The sequence below is a fragment of the Phragmites australis genome, chromosome 13, assembly GCF_958298935.1.
Source record: "Phragmites australis chromosome 13, lpPhrAust1.1, whole genome shotgun sequence".
Classification (NCBI taxonomy): domain Eukaryota; kingdom Viridiplantae; phylum Streptophyta; class Magnoliopsida; order Poales; family Poaceae; genus Phragmites; species Phragmites australis.
The window spans coordinates 28,043,806-28,058,977 of NC_084933.1; the positions used below are offsets into that span (position 1 = coordinate 28,043,806).

At 45.5% G+C, this 15,172-nt stretch overlaps 2 protein-coding genes across 2 annotated transcripts; both read right to left on the reverse strand.

The window, feature by feature from the left end:
* Positions 1–4,427: 4,427 nt before the first annotated feature.
* Positions 4,428–7,296, reverse strand: LOC133889743 (multiple organellar RNA editing factor 3, mitochondrial-like). The gene is made up of 4 exons (XM_062330205.1): positions 6,792–7,296; positions 5,242–5,339; positions 5,082–5,147; positions 4,428–4,890 (listed from the first exon to the last, which is right to left on the reverse strand). Exons 1-4 carry the CDS (start codon positions 7,142–7,144, stop codon positions 4,643–4,645), a joined length of 765 nt encoding a protein of 254 aa, XP_062186189.1. The 5' UTR covers positions 7,145–7,296; the 3' UTR covers positions 4,428–4,642.
* A 1,556-nt stretch (positions 7,297–8,852) lies between these two features.
* Positions 8,853–9,564, reverse strand: LOC133888848 (auxin-responsive protein SAUR71-like). The gene has a single exon (XM_062329220.1). It carries the CDS (start codon positions 9,469–9,471, stop codon positions 9,121–9,123), a length of 351 nt encoding a protein of 116 aa, XP_062185204.1. The 5' UTR covers positions 9,472–9,564; the 3' UTR covers positions 8,853–9,120.
* Positions 9,565–15,172: the final 5,608 nt, after the last annotated feature.

The window sequence follows — 15,172 nt, forward strand, 5'->3', positions numbered from 1 at the left end:
TCGCTACTAGCTGAAGCCTTCAGTCGGTAGTAATAACCGCTTCACTGTCGATCGGGACGTTGCCAATCCTAAAATTAACAGTAAAAGAGATTTTTTAATAGTGTTGGGCAGTTGGACTTGTAAAGAATTGTCTGCTAGCGGCTGCTATAAAAGGGAAGGAAGTTTAGTATTGATGCGAAGAAAAGTATGCCCCCTTAAGGCTTTGAGTGGACGAGTTCGACGCATTAAGAAAAATCTTAGGCGGTTGGTGCTGAAGAGTTGACTACGTACGTACGTCCGAGATAGCGCCGCCCGGCCTTCTGAAAAGAGCACGGCCCAGTTATGAGGCCACGCGCCCATGCATACAAATGCAATGGGCTATCTGGATGTGTTGGGTTTCGGTGCCAAGAAATTTGGACGCGTCCGGTGGCCAATTTACCAGGTCCAACCCAACTGATCAACCGCTTCGTGGCAGCCTGACCTGCATGCATGGTGATGGTGGTCAGGTGGTGTACCGTCTCGACTCTCGTGCATGTCGGCCGCGGAGTCTCAGCACGCAATGTGCGTGCGCAGCAGGTCGAAACGACGACGAAGGGCGACTGCCGGTGGTGCCGACGACCTGATCAGTGACCTCGGCGACGACGTCCTCATGCGCGTCCTCGAGCTGCTGCCCGACGCGAGGGACGCGCGGTGCGCACGGGGGCGTTGGCGCGGCCTCTGGACGCGCGTCGCCGCCCCCTGCTTCGCCTCCAGCAGCAGGCCGGAGTTCTGTACACGACGAAGTTGAGCGTGGACATGGCCGCCATGGTCCAGAATAAGTAGTCAAGGTGGCCCTGGTTGAGGTCGATCGTCAGAGATCCACCCGAGGCTCTCCGCCGTTGCGGTGAACTAACGTCGCCACGACGGCGTAGATGAGCGAGCTCATGTAGCTTCCCAGCGCGATGGTGAGCAGCACGGGCGACGTGCACGTGCTCTTCATGGTGTCCGGCTCCTTGGCGTAGTAAGAACTCCAGCTGCGCGATGTAGCAGAAATACCTTCGCGCTGGCCAGGAAGAAGTACTGAGGGAGCTGCCACGCGATGCTGATCGCCTCGCCGCGCGCCGCGTTGTCGAGCCGCTTCATCTCCACGAGCACCGAGACCGCCGTCGCGAGCGCAATGAGGAGCCGCCCGGTGCCCATGCGCTGCAGCTGCGACGGCTCGCCGTCGCCGCTGGAGGAGAAGCCCCTCAGCGCCGGCACGATCACCTTGCTGTAGAGCAGCACCCATGTCAAGACGCAGACGACCACGAACGAGCCTATCGACGCCGCTGGCACCGGTGTTAGGATTAGTAATCATGTCATGTTTGTGTTCAAGAATAAAATGTCCACTTTAAGTGCCAACGGACTGGTAGCTCAGTAGTAAAACTTTATAGGTGGAGGGAGTCAGCGGGAGTTCGATTTCCGTTTCGCACCTCAAAAGTTCCTCAAAGTAGATCATGTAGTGTGGAGACGCCTGAAAAAAAAAATGTACGTGATGCCCGGTTGATCAGGGAGACCGGGTTCAGTGTATAGCTAGAGTTAGCCGTTTTCAGTTTCGTCAGTAAGGATTTTCGGTCATAGTCCGTTTGTAAGTGGCCGCAAGACGGGCATGGGATGGCACGTTCGGGTGTGCAGGTAGCTTGTTGGGCAACTAGCCCATGTAATTCACATTTCATTTTGCCTATTTAATGAATAGAAAAATCGTTACTGAAGTTGTATCAGCCAAAAAAAAATGTCCAGTTTCTAAACCTCTGCAAGTTACTGAAGCGTGGCTGGCAACTCGTTGATTTTTGTCAGAGCGCGATTGCGAGCGTTCCAGCACGGGGGCCAGCCGATCGAGCTGATCCCCAGCTGCCATAACAACTGGTGCTGACAGGATAGACATGTTCATGGTGCTGCCCTGCTGGATGGAGGTGATGTTCATCTGCAAGTACGCAAAGGAGACGATGATGTTGGTCATCCTACTGTTACAGAATTAGTTAAAATTAACGCTCTATCAGTATCAGTTCAACAAGAACCGCGACTGAAGATATATCAGTACCAGTTCTTAGTCTCCCGCTCGTGAAAAATAAATGAGCCACCAAAAACCGGCACTGAAAAGGATTATCAGTGCCGATTCTAGCCACAAACTGACACTGATATTATTTTTTGAGTGTCGGTTCTCTCTAAAACCGACATTGATGCCTGTCCAGATCCGAATTTGTAATCAAATCGGATTTTAGCTCTCTCTCTCTCTCTCTCTCTCTCTCTCTCTCTCTCTCTCTCTCTCTCTCTTTGCGTTAGCTCTCCCACTCCCTTATCTCCTCGCCTTCGGTGCCCTCGCTCTCTGCTCCTTCACTCTCTCACTCTCTGCTCCTTCGCTCTCTGTTGATGCGGCTGCTGGCCTCTGATGTGCCGCTGCTGCTGTTGTTTCCCGTCCTTCAGCGGAGAAGGCACCGGTTTCGCAGATAAGGCACGGATCCACGGAGAAGGCGATGGGATTCGTGGAGAAGGCAGATAAATTCGCGTCATGCTCCTCCTTCAGGCCACCAGTGCTTCGTACCAGCGCTTCCCCCACATGCGGATCCGCGAGCTCATCGCTGTCAGCTTGCATACGATGTGTTTCACTGTCGGATGAGCTTGACGATCACCACAAGATTGAGGTCATCCCCATCCCCATCATCGATGGCGACTATGAGCTCGGCTACGCGTCCATGGTGGTCGCCGACCTTGCCATCCCCATCATCATGCTCGACCCGGCCACCCCCCTCCTCGAGCCATGGTGAGAGCCACAGCGAGCTCCACGGCAGGTAAATGCACTGCTGCTTCTCTTCTCCCTCGAATCTCTCGTCTTCCCTCTCATGTGGTGATTTATCATCTCTGATCAGTCAAGCTCTATGATATATATATATATATATATATATATATATATATATATATATATATATATATATATATATATATATATATATATATATATATATGAAAACTACTCTGTACTTCCAGAATACATACTCTCTATTATGATATACCATATAAATGAACTGGATATACTTTTTTGTCACTATGAGTATACTTATATATACTTATTCTAAGATACTCCAATGTGGACTACATGAAAAATAGAAAAGAAGTCCATCAATTTTATATTCATAGTGACAAAAAAGTATATTCAATTTATTTATGTGTTATATCATAGTACAGAGTGTGTACTCCGGGAGTACAGAAGAATATGAGCAGAGGCTTCAACACTGCCCGCATTGGGGTTCAATAGGCTTGATATGAACTACAGAAAACATATTTTTGAGGCATGTGCTTGTGACATAACCTTTTCTGCTGCCCCGCTCAGATAATGAGAGAACCCATTAAAAGAACAGAGGAGGCTAGAGTGTACTCATTAGTCGAAAAAGAAATTATTTATCGCTTGAAGAAGTCACATCCAAATTAACACGAAACTGGAACAGAACAGACGATCATCTTGGGCACCGCACGGTCGAGCCGTCGGGACCGTGGACGACGCAGTCCCGGCCGTCCGGCGGCGCGCACTTGCAGTCGCACCCGACGAACTGCTCGCCGGGACGGTTGGTGCACGTGACGTACGCTCCTTCCACACAGAGGAAACCGCATTCGTCCTCACCGGCTTCGACCGCCCCCAGTATCAGAAGCCCTAGTTTCGAATACACGTAAACAAAATCTCGTCACAATCCATTTTGGAAGATATGATATTCTATCATTTCTAGTCAGATGAAAGATACTTGAAGATGGTTCTGTTACTTGGTAATGGAGATCGGGTATCCTTGTATTAAAAAAAAAGCTGGGAGTCCGAAGCCATATATGAACGCGACTGAAATGCAAAATTAAGCTAGAGTAGCCACAGAATATTGCGTTTTCTTCTGGTCCATGCGTGACCAAAATGACGATCTGAGAACATGTCTAAAGTTTAATTTCTAGTAGTAAGTTAGCTTTTTCGAAATGATAAAAAAGAAGCTAGAGTAGCCATGTGAAATGGAATCCTACCGGAGAAGAGGGCAACAACGACTGCGAGAGAGAATTTCATGGAGGCCATGCTTGCTACTGCATGTGGTATTATCAGTATGCATATGCACTAGTACATAGCACTGCACGCACTTATCTCTTATCTCTAAATTTTTGGGTATATATAATAAGCCTAGAGTTTAACCTTCGCCGCATTCTTCCCAACTAATTTTGTTTTATTTCTGCGGCATTGTTCGTCCCAAAGCTCACTTCGAGGGTTCCATTCGAGGAATGCTACGTCAGTTGATGGCAGCATGCGCCTTCTCGGTGGTGACGGGTCGGCAAGATGGCAGCAGCATGCCAAGTTCACACGGGAAACCCAAGAAAGCAAAGAGAGCCAGGTCTAACAAGTTGAAACACCAGAAGAGGAGATTGTGTTCAGTGAGCAAGACAGATTGTAGGTCTAATAACAGATATAGTCACGAAACACAATGCAAAATACAAAACCTGAAAATACGACTACAAAGGTTTACAATCAGCAATACCGAAACAGCTTACTGTCCAGCAACCTAGCATGAAGTTACAAGCTTCAGTCATGAGTTACGATCATAATAGGGATGGTCACGAAATTTAGCTTGGAAAATCGGACAGCAGTTTAGTGTATTAGCAAAGACAGCTTCAAGTAAAATCTCTAAGATGACCTTCCTACTCCTGGTGGCACGGTTTCATAGTGTTGCTGTGGACTCTGAGCGACCTCCTGAGAAAATGGTGGCCTTTGCTGTTGTGTCGAAGGGCCTCTTTGCATTGTTTCTCTTCTTTCAACTTGCACAGTCTCCCGTCGTCTATCATAGCGGGGACGAGGTCTACTCCTTACCTGCTGCCTCTCAGTGAATTGAAACTGAGGCCTGTGTATGACCTTGCCATCTATAAATAGATCACCTGGCACAAGTGGTGCTTTAATCTTAGTACAAGCCAATAACTAAAGCATATAATTTGGGTCAAGATGAGAACTCAACTGTAGGACGAAAGTTCAAAACATAAAAAAATTGGAGCATGAAAAGACCTTAAAGGTTGCATCCAGCCTGACCAATGAAATTTCACTGAACAAGTAAGAAACAATAATTACCAACCTCCGTAATCCTTGTTGGGAACATCCAAATATGAATCAGGTAGCACCCAAAGAACTCCCGGCAATCCTTCAAAAAGTAGCAAAATCAGCAAAATTAAATTCAATTCAAACATCATTGTGCAAAAGAATTTTACATAAAATTAGACCCGTCCAAATTCCACCTTTAACTTTGTACGATAACTCCTCTGAAATCAAAGCCCCAAACCCTGTGTAGGTTGTAGTGCAGACTGAGTAGATTTTCTTCTTTGCTTCCTCCTCACTGCACAACAGAATCACAATCAACATTTTAATTTATGGGCACCATTGTGAAGAGTTATACATCTTCAGGGTACACATGTGTTTAATAACTATGATTTCTTACCAGACCATGGTAGTTTGTTGAGAAAAGTATACATGAACTTAGAATATATTCTTATAACCATAGATTAATGCTTAGCAAGCAAATGACAACAAGTCGTAATTTACGAAAGAAGAAACAGATCAACATAAGTGCATGTTGGACAGCCAATGTGTCGGAAGCCCAAGAGCTGGGCTCCGGCAATTCAGCACATTGCTGAAAAGAACCAAAGCTCCACAAGCTAGTGGGTGTTTGGTTGTGCTGCAATTGCAAAGTGGCAGATCAGCTGCAATTGGCCCATTAGGATGTATCTACATATATAACAGAGTTAATGGGCCACAAGGGGCAAGCTAGGCTAACCATAGACCTATACACAACGCCAAGCTCGTACGACACATGCTAAAGATCCATTCTTGAGTACTTACTATGAACTCATGTAAATGACCAGGGGTGGAAACAGATTGATACAAATCGGATAATCCAGATAAAGTTGCTGATAATCGAGACTCATAGCATACTAACATATCGAATAGTCCAGATATCAATGCCAGATAAACGGATAATCCGGATATCAGTTGCTATCCCTAGGAAAGACTCATCAACACCAATATGCTTAGGCAGCTCATGCTTCACTGATCATTTGCTATCTGAATGGTTGTAGCATTGCCGGATTAGAAGATCAGGATCAGCACATGAAACTCCAAGATCAGCCACCAACAACCAATGAAGCCGGTTAATCTCTGACATTGTGGTAGCAAGAGCTGTGAGAGCCGTTTCAGCATTAGAGCATGAAACCGCAATCTGTATGTTGGACTTCCATGAAGAGAAGCCAACAGAGAAGAAGGCTCTTAGTTATACTTACACACTTAAGACCCTCATGGCGTTGGGGAATTCGATGTCAAGTGGAGATGGAACCTGCGTTGATAATTGTCTATAGTCTAGTATGCCATCCAGAGCAACAAAAGTCACATGAGGCGGCGTGCCTAGGCCCAAATGTGACATTTAGTTAGGCGAAGGGGCATCAAGCTACAAAAGGTGCATGAGGCGGGTATGCCTAAGCCCAAATGGGAGTCGAATGCTTTTAACAGCAAGGCGCCTGTAAGGCTCCAGACGCGAACGTCGCAGCATGAGAGTTTAGGGCAGAGAAATTCAGAAGAAACTAGACCATAACATCTCTATATACCAAAATGGATTAAGTGGCATGCCCACTAAAAATGTAACTAACTAGTGACACATTCAATTAGTAGGACTTTTGCTAGCGTAATGTCAGTCAGCTCAAGAACAAAGGAAACAAATTGAACATTTACGGATTCAGTTAGTCCAACGTGATTACTCCAACAAGATCAATTCATCAAGTAACATAATCACATATACCTTCCCAGGACGGAGGCGAGGGTCTTGACGTAGGCCGCGACCATCTCTTCCTCGGAAGGCTTGGGGTCCGTGGGGAACTCCAATACGATGAGCCAGTGCTCGTAGTCACAGCCGTCGAGGAGGATCGTCTCTTTTGGCGGCCGGTTGCTCCAGTTCGGCGAGGGGTCGTTCAGCGGCGAATACCCGGACCCGCCGGACGACGCGGTCTTGGCCCCGCGCGATGGCGGCGCCCATGGGACGAGGTGGGCTGAGGCGGCGGCGAGGGGGTGGAGGCGGCGGGGGAGCGCGCGGGAGGAGGAGAGGAGGAGCGCGGAGAGGCCGCGGCGGGTGGCGTATGAAGCGGCCGCTGCCATGTACGGGGGTTTTCGGGAGGGAACGGCAGTGGAGACGACGGCGGCGTGGGCGGCGCTGGGAGGAGGCGCGGTGGCGAGAGAGACAGGAGAAGGGATGCGGAATGGCCAAACGGAGGAATATCGGGTGGGCTGGATGGGTTGGGCCGACGAAACGGTTCGGTTGCTTTAGGTGGCGCGCGGGCATCGATGGAACTGGCCCACTATTTCTTTGTCGAGAGAAGATTTTTTTATTTCTATATTTTTTTTTCGAAATTTGCAAATGTATGGGTAAAATTTAAAAATCCCTAGCATATAAAATATGAGTTGATTTCCGTATTACCTTTTCTCGTATTCCTCTCCCATCTAATAAAAGCCCCTAAATTTTGAATAATTTACTCACTTTTATCGTCCATTCTATTTTTTTAGCCTCCCGTTTCTTATCGGCTACGGATATAAGATCTTTTTACTAATAAAAATAAATAATTAATTAAGACAAAAATTAGTATATAACATTCTAATTTTTGGATCTCACATGAAATCAACTACGATATTGTTTCTGATATATTCATTCAGCAACGCTCCTATGATATATCTATATCTTCATATTTTAGATTTATGTTTAATATTTATAATTTTTTTTAAAAACATGTGCACTAGTCTACGTATCTATATTCGGAAGGGCGACAGGTTCTATCACATGGTGGGCGCGGCGGCGAGGACGTGCGACCAAGTGCTATCAACATGCATGGTCGATCAGACACCCGAGTTGAATGACACGAACCGGTTAATGACACGAACCGGCACAGTATGCCGCGCCAATAGCACCTCGGTAACACTGGTAAAGAATACATAATCCCCAAACCAAGATGCAAAAATAACGCTTTTCTCTGTCCGGAAAACTACAAAGCTTGTTTCACTTGCCGAAATGAACAGGTGCTGAACCTAACAGCAGAAAAAAGCTGCCAAAATTAAGCCACAGTGCCCTCTTGCCAATTGTGATCCATCCGAATTAGTAGCCCTTCCACTTTGGATGGCCATCCGCTCAAATATGTGTTTACATCCGAGATTAGATTCGATCCTTTGTAATGTACGTTTATGATTGCAGCAACACGTACGAACAGTTCCTGTTTGTTTACTGATCACCAGTAGCGACTAGAGCTAAGTGTCCTTCAATTTTTCTTCGGATTCCATTCCAATCCAATCTCAGCAGCTCCACACGCTCGTGCTTTAATCCGTTATTCTCTCCACACGCTTTTGGGAATCTGTACGTACTGAAATCAACAGGCCATTTGTTTGAAGTTCTATTCTGTGCGTTTGGCAGGAGAGCATCAAATTTTCCAGTACTAGGAAAACAGGACAGGTATTTTTGACTAACAAAATGCTCTTTATTAGTGGTTGAGATCAACATGGCAGCCAGTGTACCAAATTTAAAGCCGTAGCTGAACAAATCATCCAAAACGAGTCAAGTATCTTAGGGGCAAAAAATATTGGTAATTAAGATTAGCAATCTGGTTAAAACCGTATAAAATGACCACGCTTATACTTTTTTTGTTTGTGGATGGATTGGAATCTGAAGACATATGTTGGTGCACATATATGGGGAAATTTTACAGCTGAAATGATCGAATTTTGGGCCATCTGATCTCAAGTGTTCGAGAGAAAACCAGTAGCTGAAACAGAATATAATTAAATCAAAGACTGTCAGAGTAAAATTACTCAACTAATTGACAAACAAGACAAAGATAGTCCACTCAAAGAAGGAAAAGAGAAAGATTTGTGCTACAAATAGATAGAATAAACATCTCATGGATCTGGATTTACATATTTACATACATATTATTACACAAATGAGAAAAGAAAAACAAAGGAGGTGAAGAAGAAACAAATGGAATCTAGGAGCCCCAAGAAGGACAAGCAAGAAAACAGAAAGCACAACTCAGGCCTGCACAGCCACGCCTCAGGAGCCGGGAGGAAACACACTATGCTACGCTAGACTCTCAGACAACCACGCTGAAGTAGGCGAGCATGAGCCCGCCGTCGCCGCCGGCGAGCGCGCCGAGGAGCCGGCGGAACACCGCCGCGGGGCAGGGGATGCGCAGCGGTCCCCGGCGAGCGTAGCCGTACTCCTGCGCGGCGCATCGGAGAAGCTCGGCGATGGGCGGGCGGCCCAGAAGCTCTGCCGGCACGACGAACCGCTCCGTCTCCTCCCCCTCCGCGCCCACCTCCACCGGCACGTGCCCCGCCGGCACCTTGCCCCCCGGCGACGGCGCCGTCCTCTCCGCGACGGCGCCCGGCGCCACCCGGCACGCCCCCGTCGACACGCACCGGAGGAGCCTCTTCATGGTCATGGGCCGATGGGCCAGCTCGCGGCTCACGGGCGCCGGTGATGGGGATCGAGGACGAAGCTGTAATGCGTGAGCACAGTGGCAGAGAGGGGAAGACGGGGGCGTGTCTCAGTGTGAGCAGGCGTTGCTATATAGCCGCGTGGGTGGGACGAAGGTTTGGTCGATGAGGCGGACAGGTGGGCCAGGTGTATCGGTGGGCCCATGTGGAGGTGAGAAGGATGGGGGACTGTACGAATAGGACCACGGCGAGTACCCGAGGCGTGAGGAGAGAGAGAAGGGATGGGAGTTGGGATCGGATGTACAGGGTGGCGTACGAGACAGTGTGCGGCAGGCTATCGGCTGGGAGACACGTGTCTCTGGCATCCTGTACGCCGCATAATTCGACGGAACGGAGGGATCGCGGCTCGCTGGAGATCTGGACGTGTGGTAAAAAAATGTTACGCTCTCGGTTGTCACTGCCTCGGTAACTGTCACGCTCGTAGCAGCTCTATCATCAGTAGCACTACTACTAGTCTAGTACTATTGTAAAACGAGACTTTTACCTTGCTCGCTACCGCTTTTACGCTCCGCACCGACCATCTTTAATTCGTACTCCAACCACAACAGATAATTCTATGTGCGTCACTTAAATATCAACTAAAAAATTAATTTGTCACCAGTTTTTCATCACTTAGGGCATTACCGTTATAACAGAGATAATAACAATAGCACGTATGTTTTTCATTTCATATGTTTCACTATTGTCACTTTTGCTAGGACAATAATAATATAAAGGAAAAAATTTAAGTGATAGTTTAAAAATAATTATGATTTTTTAATAACAAATTAATATTCTTCTTAACATTCCGTGACACACGGTGAATTATCTCGCTGATCAACCCATGGCACATCGCAGTTGGCTCGACGATCCAGACTCCCCAAACACACACACACGGGCACACGTACACGTATCGTATACCGCATCTCACACACATGCACATTTCCAGCCTCGACCAACAGCAGCTCCAGCAGACGGGTAGGGCGTTACCGTCGCCAGAATGGGATTATGGGACTCGCGTCCGAGGGCGACGGCACGTGAGGTCGCTGTTGCGGGCTTCCGTACGCCGTACGCGGGACCCCGTACGGTTCCGTAGCCTCGGAAGCGTGCGGCGGCGGCGGCGACCCGGCACATGGGGCCCCGGGCCGTACGTCACCTGTCGCTTTCCCTCTTGCAGCGCGCGGAAACGAGGGCGGGGCCAGCGGCAGTGGGGTGTGGGGGTGTGAAGTGAATGCGAAGGTCCCGGCAAGTACAGACATGGGGCGTGGAAAGCGTTGCCGACATGGGGGACGACTCATGGAGCTTGTCCCTGTTGGCAGAGGAAAGCCTTTTTTCTTATTGGTGTGTGGAAATTCTCTTCTGGTCCTGATGGGAAAACTACTGTGTTTCGTTTGAAGTCGGGCGTGTGGTTTGAATTTGGTTTTGATCTTTCTTGGGGACTTTGAGATCCTACTTAGATGCTGCATCATCATCCTTCAATTTTCTGTCTCTTTTTTTTTTAAAGAAGGGAGCATCAGAACTCAATGGCATTTAGGGCAGCCCCTGTCCATCCGCACAGACCATCTCTTATCATATTTTTTTATTTTATTTTATTTATGATTCCCCTTCTTGTTCTATATCTTTTATTTTTTTCTTATCTCTAACAATTTTATTTGAAGGGATTTGTGAAGGGAAAGTAGAGAGAATCTTATAGTGGAAGGAATATGAGAGAAAATCCTTTCGTAAAGGAAAGCTGTTTGGAGTGCTGAAGGAAACGAGAATCTCTTCGCGAAAGAACGATACTCGCAAGGAAACTGTTAGATCTTAGGCTATCTCTAGGAGAGCAGGCAAACTATCGGCATCCGTATTCTTGCCGATTCTAGCTACTGCATACGGCTCCAGCAGCTACCGCATATCTTCTTTTTCACTGCTACAGTGATGCTGGTTGGATACAGCTCCCAGCAAATTTGAGGCCGGATACGGCTCCCGTATCACTGTAGCTGGTGTATGCACGTGGGTCCGAGGGGAGTAGTAGAGTAATAGAAGGTAGGAAATATGGTAGCTGTTGGAGATTAAAAAAAATAGAGGGTATTGTAATAGCGTTAGAGGATGCTGTAATAGTGTTATAAGGGATGAATTTTTAAGTATCTGCTGGAGATGATCTTAAGAGTTATTTGGTAGCATGCATTAGTCCTGGCTCAAATCTCTAGATGTAGCTCTAGGCTGTTTGGATGGCTGCATGTGAGCGAGAGTCTAAGCGAGAGGATGCAAAATCACTGTTGCAGCATGCTCACGGGAAACAAATCCGTTTCTCCCCGGTCAGGCTGCAATAATGATGATATTAGTGTATAATTAGTGAATATTAACTTATATTAGTATATTCTAAATTGGATTAAAACTTAATATAATAAATTAAGTACTATATATTATTTATACAAAAATAAATATCATATTAATATTTACTTTTTTATTTCAATCTTATACAGCATATACTCATACAAACAATCAAACATAATCTTTTCTTAACGAGACTAAACATATGCATCCAATTAGATAAATAGTATTGTATACATATAGCCTGATTTAAATAAGCCTACTCATTGGATAGGGCCACATTAGGCCACGTAGATAACCAAACGGACCCTTACTTTCAGTAGCTTAGTATATTTTCCTCTAAAAAAAAGGGAAATACTTGTCCAAATAACATGCTATATTTTTTTCGTTTAGAGCCGTATATACTATTAGTTTTAATATAGATGATTCTATATATGAGTCATCTGTATTAATAGTATAAACGATTTTCACAATCTTAAGCTACTTCTTATTATTTTTTCATTCAGATTTATTTTAGAACCATCTATACTAATCTTTTTATAGATAGTTTCAAAGAAATATTAAGATAAAAGTATCTACTAAATCATTTTTTTAGTGGGCCATTGTTTGATGAACAAGAATTGATTGATGTGCAGGAGCAGTGGAGTACTACTGTGTAGTACCGTACTGAACCATTCATCAATGATCCTATCCCAAGCACAAAAGTCATAGACCTGTACAGAACGAAAGTTGAAAGGTGAGCCGGGCGCACCTTTGCGTGTATGGTGCACCGTTGACAGGCGGAGGATCCTCTTTATTCGTGGATTCGAATCGTTGCCGAGTCCATAGTCTGTCTGTCTGTCTGTCTGTCTGGAAACGAGATCCTGAACCAAGAACACAAGTCGCAGCCGTCGCTTGCGAGAGTGAGAGAATTGTGGACCAGGTTACTGAATAAAAATACATGAGATCAGCTGGCATACCCACATTTTGAACGCAGTGTAGTTGTACCCACCACACACATATATATATACATGCATGGATCAACTCACTCACCAACAGCAAGCAGAAAAACAAAGTGACACCCTGTCCCCAGCAGAAGTTTGCCCGGCCGGGACAATCTGTCACCTCTGAAACCCTGAATCATTCAGTGCAATACCCCTGATGAACCAATCAGAACCAAACTAAAATCGGTAACAAAGCCTTCCCGTGCGTACGGTACGTGCACGAAACGAATTAACCTGATGCTTAACATCGTGTTTTGTTTGCGTCCTGAGGCTGTCGCTGGGCCGTCCGACCCAAAAACCGAACCTACGTCGCTGTTTGGTCTGTGTCGGCGGGACATTCTGCGCAAGACAACCGCCGCAGGGCAATCTCCAGGACCGATTGGCAATCCTCGGTGCATGCCAGAGGGGCTCAATCCTCAGGAGATGTCTTTGAGATGGCGACGCCGTGCGAGACGAAGCGAGCCGAGCTTTACGCGATGGAGCTGATGCCTCCTTCGATCCGCCCAGTCCGTACGTCGGTCCAGATGGCTGGGAACGAGGAAGGCACGAGACGCGTGCGATCGAGAAAGAGTTTAGTTCGGTCGGAACAAGAAGGTTAGATTATGTCTAACGGATTTTTTTCATGATCATAATTTATTTGTAGAGTGATTTTTGTTTTTTTCAATATTCTAACGGTTTCATTTCATGTTCTCTTTATAAAAGGATTCATAAGATTATTTTCTCAAGTACGAGATTCTCTTATTTTTTTCACGAATCCTTTTAAAAACAAATGGTTAGAGATGAGAAAAAATAAAAAAAATAAGAATAAGAAAGGAAATAAAAAAGGACGAAAAAAAAAATAGATTGATCTTAGGTTGCCTTCTTTCGCTTCGCCGTACGCCCTACCAGCATCGAGCGTACGGCATCGGCATGGGTCAGTTGACGGGACAGTCGGCCGGGATCACATGGCCTGCCACCATGAGCAAGCAATTCCTGTTCCTGGATTAGTTTTCTTGTTTTTTAAGCCGAGTTTGTGGGTTAGTTGTACCCGAAAAGTTTGTTAAAGGGAGGTTGAACTGGTAGGGAAGAATGTGCTACCTGACTGCCTGCATGGTACCCAACTCTGCAACTCGACCGCCGCTACTAGTAGATCTCGGAGCTCTGGTACGCGAGGAACAAGTGTTAAATCGTCGATGGGCCTAAACACGTACATCGCAGATGTGCTCCACCCAGCCCAATCAGCTCCACCGGGCGTCCTGCCTAACCAGAGAGGAGAAAGCATGGTGAGCTGGGAGCTTAAACGGCCCATCGGGCGTCTGACGTCTGGCCCACTCATCTGAGAACTCGGTACGCGGATCCGGATGATGGAGTCAGAGGCGCACAGTTCTGAGAGGAGCTATCGAACCCGTCACATTCATTGCACACCGAATACTGTTCATAAGATCATTATAGTATTAAATCTTGTCCGTCTATTTGTGATCGAACAGAAATCCTCTAAAGCCAGGGGATTCCAATTCCTCTGTATGCCTCTAAAGCTAGGGGATCTCAATTCCTCTGTATGCCACTTTTACCTTAAATATATCCTTCCATGGGTCTTTAATAGAGGATAAATTGATGAAATGGTGTGAGTTGTTTGACAAAATAGCTTTGTTCAGCTAAACAATCAGCAATATACTTTTCATTGGTCACAACATAAAAGTGGCAGGTTTTCTGTTCAATCTATATATAAAGTTATCATAAATCATAATATCGTTCCAACAAATTTGGTGCTTTGAAAACTTAAACTTCTTTTAAAGATCAAATTTTTCTATGGTATTTGAACAAAGATGTTATTCTAACAAAGGAAAACTTAGTGAAATGAAGATGGCAGGATAGTGAGAAGTATTATTTTTTAATAATAATGAAACTATCCAACATCTGTTTATTGATTGTCATCTTGCTAAATTTATATAGAGAACCATTCAAATATCATTTGGTATACAACCACCACATATTGTAAGACATATTTTTGGTTCTTGATACATGATGTAGACTCCAATATTAGATATCAGATATTGATTGGGGCATCTGCTTTATATTAGACTATATGATTAAGTAGGAATGATATTATGTTTGACGAAGTAAAACCAAACTCTTATATACAAACAGATGCAAGAGAAGATGAGACAAGGATGCCGCATGCTAGAGACTAACATTATAGAGATATTTTTCAACCATAGGTGGATATTTATTAATAGGCTCTATTTTTTATGGTTTGTTATATCTACTTTTATGAAAATATGTTACATGCTGGTTTTGAATTTGTGCTATGTGTTATTACTCTATTTACAGTAATGGTGAAACAATATAATAATAGATGGTTGAGTGCATAATTTATACGGAGACCGAAATA

Bases quoted from the DNA above. Each gene is read 5' to 3' on its own strand.
- LOC133889743 (XM_062330205.1), bottom strand. From the start codon at position 7,144: ATGGCAGCGGCCGCTTCATACGCCACCCGCCGCGGCCTCTCCGCGCTC. The intron at 5,340-6,791 runs GTATATGTGATT...TCTGTTGTGCAG, and splicing joins CTCGCCTCCGTCCTGGGAAG to TGAGGAGGAAGCAAAGAAGA. The intron at 4,891-5,081 runs GTTGGTAATTAT...CACTTGTGCCAG, and splicing joins TCCCAACAAGGATTACGGAG to GTGATCTATTTATAGATGGC.
- LOC133888848 (XM_062329220.1), bottom strand. From the start codon at position 9,471: ATGACCATGAAGAGGCTCCTCCGGTGCGTGTCGACGGGGGCGTGCCGG.